Source organism: Battus philenor, unplaced genomic scaffold (genome assembly GCF_028537555.1).
Source record: "Battus philenor isolate CCGP_79_NKW_IND1 unplaced genomic scaffold, ilBatPhil1.0.hap1 SCAF_4, whole genome shotgun sequence".
NCBI lineage: Eukaryota > Metazoa > Arthropoda > Insecta > Lepidoptera > Papilionidae > Battus > Battus philenor.
This window is the reverse complement of record NW_027181704.1, coordinates 2,351,612-2,364,189: the sequence shown is the minus strand read 5'-3', so window position 1 is coordinate 2,364,189 and position 12,578 is coordinate 2,351,612. Positions and strand designations below refer to the sequence as shown.

Genomic DNA, 12,578 nt, shown 5'->3' with positions numbered 1-12,578 from the left:
GCTCTGTTTAGGACGTTCATCACAAGGGTGACAGATGAATAAATAAAGGTCGTTAGAAAAAGCTGGATGCTAGCTGCTTTCAATTTCTCATTGGAAATTTGTGAATGAAGCATATATCCTGTTGTGGATGTTCTACTACTAGGGACAAAGGTAACATAGACAATATTAAACTAATAATAAGATAATAAATTTTTGAACCCCAAAAAAAAAAACTACTTTGATTACACTTGCTGGCACTGTGCTCGTGCCATGTAAGCAACTTTTTGAGCTCTCTGCACCACTTCTGGGCAACGTTTGCGTCGCATCATTTTACAGTCCTGGAAGAAGCCTTCGTTTCTTGGAAATCCGTTGCTACCATCGCTGAACGTCACCAAACCTGTAAAATTAACTGAGTTATATAAATAAATGAATGATTGTTATATATCTAAGAGTGAACCTTTTTTAAACCTACTTGATTTTCATTAAAATATTTATGTCATAAACTTTTGTTTACACTATTTACATTATTATTGATACTTGGGAGATGGTTATAGTTATAAAAAGTACACACTTTTATACTGTATACATATTTCCAATAAATCTTAAGTGATCACTCTAAAATATGTTACATTATTTTATAATATATATTGGAGTGCGATAGCCCAATAACTTCTTTCAGGAAAAGTTTCCTGAAACAGATATTAATCAATAATTAATTTAAATATGTAGTAATCAGAATTTTAAAAATGCTTTTTCATAGTGTATTTTCATTGACCGACATTATTATTAAAATTAGTATTAATACAAAATACGTTACTTTACGAACTAATTTGAAACCCAATTAGACGCGGCACATCGTTTTCGGTAACACAATGAAGAAACTAGTCTCTACGTCTATCCATGTACAAAAAATCGATAAAATATTTACTAAAGATACATTAAAAACTCTTTACTTTGAGCTATCTCTAATGCAAATAACATTACTATTTAAAACAGTTTCTAGAGTACTATTTATGTATTAAATTCATGTTTTATTTAAAGCTTGCTGTATTTCATTGTAATTTATTCCACATCCCCTTAATTGAGGGAACTATACGACGGAGCTGGGCAATTGTTCCGAAACGAGAACGCAAATCTTAATTTAGGCGTTGAATAAATTGTCTAAATTGTTAGCATGACAACAATGATATTAATATACATGATTGTATTAGTGTAGAAGTTAAAAATTATGACTCATGATGTTAGGTTCTATATCCCGAAGGTACAGTTTTTTCTTTAATTTAAATAAGTACACCTAAATTAATAGTAGCCAAGCTGTAGTAAGACTTGCGAATATAGGTCGTTCGATTTCCGGAATAAAGTCGTATATAATTCACACTGTACATTAATTGCATGGGATTGATATTGCTTATAAACAAGTTTCCAGAGGATGGGTAATGGCGTCCCATGAGTACCATAATACCATCCGTTAAAGATAGTTTTGGGGGAGGCCTATGCTTTGACTACATTATGTATATCATTAATACTAGAAAACATTTTTAATTATGCAATTGGCAAAACCTTTCGGTATATATCTAGAGATATCGATGTAGCAAATTGAAGTTGCAGGCGACAAAGCGCGCTAAGCCTTAGTTGGAGACCACGTTGCGGAAATCGCGACGTAGGTGTTAGCACTAGGTGGAAAAACGAACAAATTAAAGGCATCAGAATACGCTGAATCCAACTGTTCTCATTAAAACTTATGAGCGTGGCCCATGTCCAACAGTGTACTTATAGCTTAAACGTAACGATAATGATTTTGTTTTGTACATTCTACTATTTCATAAATATTACCCAAATCTCTCTAAAGTCGAACACATGTCCTGGGCTGAAAGAATGACGAACTAACTTATATGTACACCATTTATAGATACAGACAAAATTCTTTTAGTTAAATAGAATGCATAAAACTAAAATAATTTAAATACACAAATTTTTCACGATATATATAGATTAAGTCGCGTGTTGTTTAAATTTATTCTGCTGAAAACTTTAAAATAATTGAATACATTTAGGAAAATATATCGAAATTCGCAAACTTTCTTTGGTATGTTAAACAAAAGACTATTTATTCTGTTTAAAGCATAACTTGTAATCAGAAGTGTACCTTTGTGAATTTAATATTTTATCTTCTTTAATGTGTAATATTAAACGATTTTAATGGTAAGAATGATGAAATGGTAAGAGTAAATTTAAAATATTTTTAGTGGTTATAAAATTTTACAAACCCAAACCCCAAACGCGACCACCACGAAACTCGCCCTCGAACTTCATGCCATCAGCTCGCCAGAACACCCCATGCCCATGAAACCATCCCTGCATGAACTCGCCTTCGTATCTGAAAAAAGGGTATTAAATTTTCGTTTCAGGTCCATATATAATAAACACTATATAACGTGCAGAACAAATATCTTGAGCTGAGGTCTAGAAATTGGAATCTACAAAGATCATCTGAAGATTTCAATCTTCATTCAGGAGTTGGGACCTTTGAAACTGGCCGCTTTTTATCGGAGGACTATATTCAGCCATTGACCTGCTACGGTTGAAATGGCGATGACAAAAAATAAAGCCTTATTGCCCTTGGTCATGTCAATGAACAATTTGAAAACGATTTCATTTATCGTATTAATAATTATTTCAACTTTAGTTTAGGAACCGCATACGTCAATTGAATAAGAAAATTGATAAAAAGTACTTATGATATTAGATTCTAAGATCAAATGGTTTCTATATATGTTTTTTTAGGTAAAATTAAAAGATTTTGTAAAAGATACAGCCTACCCTTTTTGAATATTTATATTATTTAATTAATATTTTACTCTGCGTTATGAAAATTTTTTACTTGTGTTGTGACATGGTACGAAGGATTTTGAATATCAAAATCTTGGATTCGAAATGCTATAGTTAGTTCATGTTAATCTAAACGTGACATTGTACTTCTATAAAACGATTTTGATAAAAAAAGATCTGTGGTTATACTGACAATTTACGATGGTAATTCAAAAAGTTTTGACTATATACAACTTTTATATGATGAGTTAATAGAATTTAAGCTACATATGGAGTTTTAAATTTTTAGCAGCTGCATAACTTTAATTTCTAGTATACGGAATTGTAATTTTTGATGTCGATTTTAAATACCATTAGAATATAACGATTAAAACATATCTTATTTACTGAGTACAAAAGAGTTTTAAATAGATTTAACACTAAACATTTTTGTATGCATTTTCTATCAGTCAACTCCGAGTAGTGTGAAGTCAACTAGTAGGCAGGTTTGTAAATGTCGAAATAGAAAAAGGAATAACATTAAAATAAACTTATTATGTAATAACAAATGTACAATATTTTAAAGGTTTTCAGACTATGATTGGGTACATATTGATGGTTTCTATAAAATAAAATAATTACCTATGATAATAAAATCCTTTAAAAATCGTCATAAGCAGTTTTCAATGATTCGGAAAACCACATTAAGAGTAGGGAATAAAGGCTTCGATTTCCATCACTACCGAGGCTTCTATTTCTAACAACGAGAATTAGATTATGTTAATAATGCGTTCCGCTAATGAAGCCGGTTATTTCGTTAAGTTTGGTTTTATTATTATATTTTATTTTTAAAAACGCTTGTTGTAAAACAATGATTTGTTGTATGTGTAAAACGTTGAAAGGGCTGTATAATTTTTAAAACATTTTTTTGTACTATCACTATGTTATTTATTAATTCTGGAACCAATGATTTTTTTGGATATGATATATTATATATTTATTGTCGTCAAATGAGTTTCATTCACTTTTAAAGTTTTTACAACTATAATCACTAACCCTACATGTCATTAATGGTAGCATTGGATCGGTGTGGTGTATTTACACCTTTATTATTTTTGGTGGCTTTTTTTAGTTCCAACATTGAGAAAATTACAAATATGATATAAAAGGGATAAATTCTACCTCTTAAATTCAGGTGAATATTATATATGTGTCATATTAACATAGCATTCATTAATATATTTTAAAGCTTGTAAACTAAAAGAAGAATGTATGAATAAGCAGCATAACCATTATAATAACTCTCAAACGATAATACATTAAAAAATTCTTCATAACTTCCTACTTTTTCAACAACTGAAGAATATATAGATAGATCAATTCCCTTCAATTTATTAAACCATAAAATCTGACATCAGTCAAAGTCAAACTGGAAATTTCTTTATTCAATTAAAATTCGTTTCAAACTTTCGTGAATATTCAAATGTAGGGTCCTCCAGGATACAGGGAATCGTTTCCTTTTTGTACGGAGTGTCTGACGCGGTAATTAACTTTGAATAATTTTATTATGTGAAGAGATTTATGCATTCATTTCAATTTATTTTCTCCTTAAATGCTATTAAAGTTGTCACTTATGTACTTCACGAGTGTAGGAATGGTTCAGTTTTAGAATGGAATATGAAATTGAGATTATAAACTCAACCTAATTTGAAAAAAGCACAAAAAAAGTCAGACATATTATCATTTTGCTATTTAAAACGATTCCTTCAAACTATTAAAGTCAAAACCAAAATATTTTATGTTTGAACAGGCTATTATAAGTCCTCGGGAATCGTACATAAACATAAAATGTCAGCATTCTTACCTCAACAGTAAACTACCACCAACTCGGAAGGCAGTTTTGCTGAGAAAAACCGGCGAGAAAATCAACAGTTGCTCTTTAAGATTATAGCTTTATAAAGAGTGCGCTACAATAATTAGCTTTTTGAGTGAGCATCAACAATATTTTATTCCACACATTAACACCAGTATATTGTTCTCGGATAACATAATAACCTTTTTGTCAATAATATTTTTTTTCGGTTTCAAATCTCTCCAGTAGCAGGTCTGAAATTGGTTGTGGAATTTTATTGCACATATATACCTTGTGCTATGATGATTTATTTAATTTTTAAAGACGAAAACTAGGACAATTCAGTTCATTTTTATTGCTTGTATTATCAGCGTGTAAATCACAATTTTTTAAAAAATTTAGGACGTTTGTCATAGTCGTATTGAGATGCAATCGTAAGAATACCAAAGAATTTAAAATATTAACTAGATTCGGACACGTCATTAAAATGTTAACAAATATAGAACATTTTGTAATTCATATTAAATGAAATAACTCATTCAAAGGTTATAGTAGTATATTATAGTAATCTCTAACACGCTCCTAAATATTATTATCGATAAAACAATTATTAAAAAATAAGAAATATGTGTAATGGAAACTTTTTCTCAAACTTATTATAGTGCCTAATTAAAAAAGTGCTATCATCAGTTCCACATAGAAAAGCTTCCTGAGTTTTTTCGTAGCTTCTCTCTCTGATAGGTTAGGACCCATTATAAATTTCAAGTTCGTATATTAATGTCAGTCTGGTCTTTAAGTTACATTTATGTCATCATCACCATTTTAGTCACCGGCCTTCCAATGCTGAACATAGGTCTTTCCCGTAAATTTTCCAAAAGGACTTATTGCAAGATTTTTGTAGCTGGAAAAGTGAATCTAAAAGAATGACTTTCACTTGGACTCGCTTATTTATGGGACCCGTGTATTAATAATGAAATTTAATTTGAATAGAATAGAAAACATTTTCATTTTTAATATCATATAATAAAGTAAACATGAAGTTAATAAAGGATAATTTAATTATTTTCTACCTAAGAAAGCCGAGGAAATTATAAATAGTTTTATATTTCATAAAGAGGATTTACTTTGTATAAGCTGTTTGAGCTCGAAAATTTAAAAAAATATTTTATGTAGACACTTCAATACTTCAGATTTGTGAAAGTTGTTTTATGAAAAAAAAAAAAATATTGAGAATATTGGTAAGACGGGTTTAAAACATTAGTATAAAATTGACTTACTTAGCACCATCCGGAAACCCCATGACTCCTAAACCGGAACACATACCACCAGCTAAACTACCATCGTATCTCGTCCCGTCCGGAAGTAGTAGGTGACCCATGCCATGCTTTTGACCCTTGGAGTTCCATTCGCCAACGTAACGGGTACCATCTTCGTATTTATAGGCTCCTGTCTTCACGACACCTGGATCCACAACTGCGAACAGTGGCAGAAGTTATAGAAGATCTATTTAGGAAAAGGGGAGGTGAATTAGAACTAGAAAACTACCTGTTTATTATTACTCTATCTGGTCTTGTTGGGCATCCTTTTACGGATTTATTTAAATATTAATTGTAATTATTTTTAATTTTATCATCTGTGAATGTCACGTGTGACGGATGGACCACAAATTGGTAAACACAGCGTTGGATGTCAGCCCATAAGTTGACGGTTCCAACAGGTTCTATTGGAACTAGAAGAAGAAATTTGACCAGAAGTTATTGATCTGTTGCATATATAGAAAAAATAAATAAAAGTGACATATTTTGGAGTACATGCTCAACCTAGGGTGGCCTACCCTCGCCAAGTCTCGGGAAAAACTTTACGTTTCAACTGCCATCGGTTGCACTACCAATATGCACTGTTCCACTTGGAACAAGCAATTCTTCGAGGTACGCCAATGTCCTTGGTTTTTCTGCGGATCTCTTTTTTCAAATTCCACACCCTTGCATTTTAGGTAACCTAGAGCCTTCTTATGAGACCCATTGTAAGCAATCACGTCTCAGATGTATGTGTGATCGCTATAATAAAGTACCTATTGTCGTGGTATTATAAGTCGGCATTCATTACCGATTTTTAAAATATTATCATGTATTACAATTTCAGTGGTCATGACCACTACTGGCTTTTGTTTTTATAGACGATAGTGCAGGATAGAACTAGTCCGAAATATACGACTCTGTTTTTGTACGGTGGATAGAATTTCATAAGAAACATCACTAAATGACCTTAAAAACGGTTTTTAAATCACAATTAAAAGATATACATAGTTCTCTTTAATTATTAAAAAGTTATTCGTTAAAAATAACTCAAAACCTTACCAAATAACTGGGAACTGTTAAAACTAACGAAAATTATTTTTTGGAGTTTCATAATGGGTTTCAAAATTGTAAATCTCGTCACTTCTACCTTGTATTCGTTTATAATTGACTATATTTAGGTATCATCGCAACTATATGTTTGTATATTGTATATGTAAGTCTAGATAGCGTCAATTATGTTCCAGTTTGATTGAAATTAGCATACATTTACAGATATATACACAGTAAATAAATCGCACAAAAAAACAGCAATGAAACATGTTTTAATGTATTGCATCGTTTTAAAAATTAGTTATAAAATATTTGATATATCCGTAAGTGAATATTGTCAAAAAAATGAGACGGTATTTTGAGAAGAAAATTATAACTGTACAGGAATGCAGTTTTTATGTAATGAAGTTATGAAACTCGTGTTTTCGCTTAACAAACGTGAGATGAAATTGATTTTTTTATATTTGATTTTTATACAATAGAACGCAGCAGAGTTCACAGATGTTTTATATCTATGAAATTTAGACGTGCACCAAAAACAATATTGCTTCAATTAAAAAATCTCACGTTCACGTTAGAAATTTTTAGCTTTGTACGTTTGTCGATTTTACAACTTTTATTTTCATTAAAATGCAACATTCACGTCGACACGTCAACAAGAATATAGAAGTTTGGTTAACGAAATAAAAATAGAAAAGGGTTGTGTATAATACTATAGTAATACATATAAAGAAAATTATTAAATTTAAATTTGACAAGACAAAAATGAAAAAAGTAAAACTAAATCATCTCGTTGTTTCATTCCATAGAAGTCCACTGAAAAACTTAGGCCTCCACCAAAGATATATAAGGGGGGATTTACCATAATTGCCATGCTTGGCAGGCGAATTGGCAATCGCAGTGTTATATATAATTAAGGCAGTATATTACAATCATATAAGATTGTATCGTCTAGAGAATAAATAAGAACTCATCGTATATAAACTATCGGAAAGAAAATACTAAAAATTAAGTTTTTCTACAACTATATCTCTCATATATATAAATAATAATTAAAAAAATTTAAAACTTTATATTTATATATATATATATATATATATATATTAATACCTTTGAGACATCATCATATATTAGTATTATTTTTTTTCTATTGGAATGATACAGAGTAATAACTTTTAGCCGTATAAATTCTGCTGCGACAGACAGAAAACGATAATTAAATTTAATATCTAAAATTTCGAATTTTGTAAATAAAAACTTTTTGTTGGTATATTATCATTATGTATTTATCATTTTTAAATCTTTTGATTTTTGGACGATACATGAATTGTTAGCGAATGAGAAACACATATATACATAATTCATACACGATTTTTTTTTATAATTTCATTATAATATATAAATAAATAGTTTAAAAACCTTACCTTCCACCATGTCACCGCCGAACACTAACTGAGTGGAAAATGTACTGAAAGGTTTCTTCGAGTCGGATATAAACGTACTTGGTGTTAATTTAATTATTATAATCCTGCAATGTAATAAAATATTAAGGTTTTATTTTAAAGGCTGAATCCGTTTATGTGTATTTATTTTCGAGGCTATTTTCGACTTTTGAATTTCGAATTTCATTTGATTTTGTGCGAAACATATAATAAAACAAATATTTCATCGATATTTATATACTAACCTAACGACTCGTGCGTTATTTTACTATCATATATATGTTTGTGTGTGTGTGTATGTGTACGTGTGCGTGTGCGTGTCCGAGTGCGTGTGCGTGCGTTTGTTAAAGTTAAAGTTACTTTTACACTTTTACTTATTGCTAATAATATCATAATATATGGTGAAAAGATGGTTCCGCTGCTAAGAATAAAGGCTTGTGTTAGGCGTCGCAGCCTTTATCGTTTGACAATCCCACATATATTTATATATAACTGATGAATGTAGAGCAGCAGCCGAAAATTAGTTGTCGATTGCTTTTTATTTTTCCATATATTGTGTCGACATTAAATAACATGTCAAATTTTCTTTTATATTTTTTTTCTATTTAAATTCATCAAAAAGGTTTTCATGCGAACCTTGTAGACTTTATGTATACTACTACATAAATATTTATTTATTTAATAACCAACAGATAACCTACATAGATTATGGTCATTTGAATATGGAACAATTTAATTAAAAAATATATATATAATTACTTTATCGTCATAGGCATAGGACATTCGCTATTGGACGTGGACTTCCTGCATAAATTTATAATAAGATCAGTTTAAAGCGGGCTGCATTCAGATTTTGTTGCGAGGGACCTATAAATCTCAGTAATCGTCTCATCTGTGCCAATGTACGATGCTGTCTGGTACTTTAATAACTCTATCTCATCATTCAAAATGCCATAGCTTAAAGTATTTTCATTCAGAATCCCCTTTATTCATTTTATTTTATTAGCTAAACATTTATATGGGTATTGTCGTGTCGACGTGACTTACCATATTTTTGGATATGGAAGTTTTAAAATCGTCAATCGCTCAAAACTAAAATCAGCTAAGAAGTTGTGTGTTTATAGTAGAAGCCATCCAGCTTTAGTTGCTCGTATAAAATCACAAATATAAAACACTCGTGAATCGCTCGGCCTTTTGGCTTAGATTTTGGACTCTGTGTTTGGCACTAATCGGTGTAAAATAACTCCCGAAGATGTCCCGTGGAGGGGTGAAACACGTGTTGAGTGATTTAACGGTGGCAGTTGAGTAATTCGCATTGTTTGCCACATACGCATTTATCAGCGGGCTGACGGGCGGTGCACTTTGTTGCACGACTACCACTGCATGTGCGGAAGTGGCTAAATATTGGTCCTTTTCTCGTTTAGGATGGACTTCCGCAAGGTAACGCCTGATTCCATTAATTTTTTTTTCAGATTAATATTTGAAAGTTGCCGCACTACGAGACTAGTGTATTAAACTGAATATTGTAATACGTCGACATATTCGGTGCTCGCTCCACTTCACAGTTCAGCCTGGCATTGCAGCGCCGCTGGGATCGTTCCACATAAAAAATGTACTATGGTTATAGATAGTTGATTCAATTTCATCTCACATCGATTTAGTTAAAAAAAACTTAGTTAACTTAACTTTGTTAGTCCACCTTGTGGGGGCCGACTAAAAAACTACCATTACATACTACTAGTTTTATTCTAAATCTTACCAACACTAAGTTACTTTTGATCCTCCACAATGATTCTCAAAGATTGTTTTATTGCTATTATATCGTCCTTTACTTAATTCAAGTTTGCAAATAATAGCTTAGCAACTGTCGCACTGTATTAGTGTTATATTTGTGGAACGTTTTATTTGAGTAGTTAGCTGTGTTTATTTATGCAATTACTTCAATTACAATATAATAGATATTGTGATATTTAAAATCATATGTACGTGCACGCGTGTGCATTTAGTTTACGTATTGAGTATCCGATAGTTCTGTTTTAAAAATAGATAATACAATTTAAAATAATTTGTCTAATTTAATTAACTTTGCATTAAATTTATGAAAAAAAAAAAAACATTTAAACTATAAATTCTCTCGTTTGATTTATTGTAAAATAGTTGCAAGAAATGATTTCCGGCTGTCCTTTCAGAGACAGAAATCAAACAACAAAGAAGTCATTGGCAACCCTCTATGCGCCTAACATTACGTGAACAAGTCAATTAGCCGTTCCCGTAATTGCCGGTTAATAACGTGGACCGTAGACCGTCGGCATATCCTTATTAAGGCGGCGCTAGCGTACGTCCAACGAAGTCACTTTCTGTCAAAGATTAATAACATTGATATGCACATAGGTAAGAAATGATTTTAAATAATCCATGACTATTTTTGACTATATATTAGTTATTTATAATACTTAATAAAGGTATAAATCATATCCGTATTTTCCAACCTTTTTTTACCATGCCTGTATTACGTTCTCTATGTAACGTACATAATTTTTATAATACAAAGTTAAACTTGTGTGGAGTCCACTTTTTTGTATTGTCTTCTTAACAATCAAATTGACCCCATGTGGAGCGTAAGCTGCATGTAAGGGAACACTGTATTATAACAAAAAAGGGATCTTATGCGAGTTAATGACTATTGGAAACCAAACATTCTTACTTGTTCCCTCATGACTGTGCATTGTTGCCAACCTTGTCAGTTTCTGATACTAGATTTCTCTAGACGTTTCTGTTTTCGGATACTCTTATGGAGCCTAGCACGCTGAAATATCTGCATCTGTTCAGCCAAATATGTTCAAGCTGAATTATTTAGTCTTATCTTGATTGCAGGTCATTTACAAACAGTTCTATAAGTATATGTGAATCGTAGTTCTATGTATGGCTGAAATGTTCGTGAAGACCTTCACTGAATGTAAGTCGGTTATATAAAATAACGGAGGAAAATGTGAAAATTAGAAATTATGTTGTGAAAATGTAAAAACATGAAAATTGTGACAAATATGGCGAAGGATGGAAGGTGATACATGAATATTGAGTAAGTGCAAGCCGTGAGAGAGACGGGTAATATTATATTAAGGATGAGAGAAGAGATATTGGAAAAAATTGTGATTGATAGAGAATACTAGTAAAATGAACAGTGAAAATAAAAACATTTATAAATAAAAAGTCCACGTATATTGGCCGCTGCCGATCCATTCTATAAGAAATCTACGAAGAAGGCTTATGTTTATATTACCATAGATAACTAGCTTCACCAATAAGTTCATCTTGGTCCAACTGAATATGAAGACTACACTTTTCACTTTAGTAGTAACTAGTACGTAAATACAAAAACTAATAATAGGTTAACTGTTAAAGACCTCTTGGACAATCACCTGACTCTGGCGTGAATCTGCTATTACTACCTTTAGAAAGCAGGGTAAAAGTTGCATGGAAAGAATAAAAATTAGCAATTAAGGAGTTGATATGAAATATGATCAAACTGACCACGAACTGGAAAGCGCAACGTTGGATATCCACCAAAAATGTCCTTATTAAGTCATCGAAAGAACGTAGGTATAGAGCAATTGTAAATCTTATTACAAATCTATCGAGAAGCCCTTTATCTAGTTGAAGGTGACCTGGAGTTTAAATGATACTGATGAGTTGAGAAGAGCAATAATTAAAAGAACACCGACATTTTTAATTATTTAGATTAATAACAATTTTTATTATTCTCCTATGACCAGTGGTTGAGTCTATAGCATGTGAATGAAAAGAGATTAACGAATAAATAGACTAAACGTAACCGCACGTATCAATGCATGGTCTTTGAATAACGATGTATGTACCTTGACTTGATCAAGCATCACCTTTTGAATAACGACGGCGAGCAATCTAGCACTTCCCGTCGCGTCCACAGCTCCTAATAACGAAATGTAGTGAACAAAACTAACCCAAGTTCAGGGACGCTTTTATAGTGTTAACCAATTTCCTACGACTTGTGTGTCGCGTTCATACGTATTCATTTCTCTTGGCATCTAAACATCGTTTTAAAGGTGAAAACAATCTTTATATATATTCACATAAAGGGTTTTATTACAACAATCAAATGATCACTCTAGG

General features: G+C 31.3%; 1 protein-coding gene across 1 annotated transcript; it reads right to left on the bottom strand.

Moving 5' to 3' along the window:
* Positions 1-220: 220 nt before the first annotated feature.
* On the bottom strand, positions 221-8,483 carry rtp (retinophilin). The gene is made up of 4 exons (XM_068772022.1): positions 8,412-8,483; positions 5,917-6,112; positions 2,247-2,356; positions 221-376 (listed from the first exon to the last, which is right to left on the bottom strand). The coding sequence occupies exons 1-4, from the start codon at positions 8,419-8,421 to the stop codon at positions 222-224; spliced, it is 471 nt and encodes a 156-aa protein (XP_068628123.1). The 5' UTR covers positions 8,422-8,483; the 3' UTR covers position 221.
* Positions 8,484-12,578: the final 4,095 nt, after the last annotated feature.

Excerpts from the sequence above, each read along its gene's own strand:
- rtp (XM_068772022.1), bottom strand. Across the intron at positions 2,357-5,916 it reads GGGTTTCCGGATGGTGCTAA|ATACGAAGGCGAGTTCATGC; the intron begins GTAAGTCAATTT and ends CCCTTTTTTCAG. Across the intron at positions 377-2,246 it reads TGGTCGCGTTTGGGGTTTGG|GTTTGGTGACGTTCAGCGAT; the intron begins GTTTGTAAAATT and ends TTAATTTTACAG.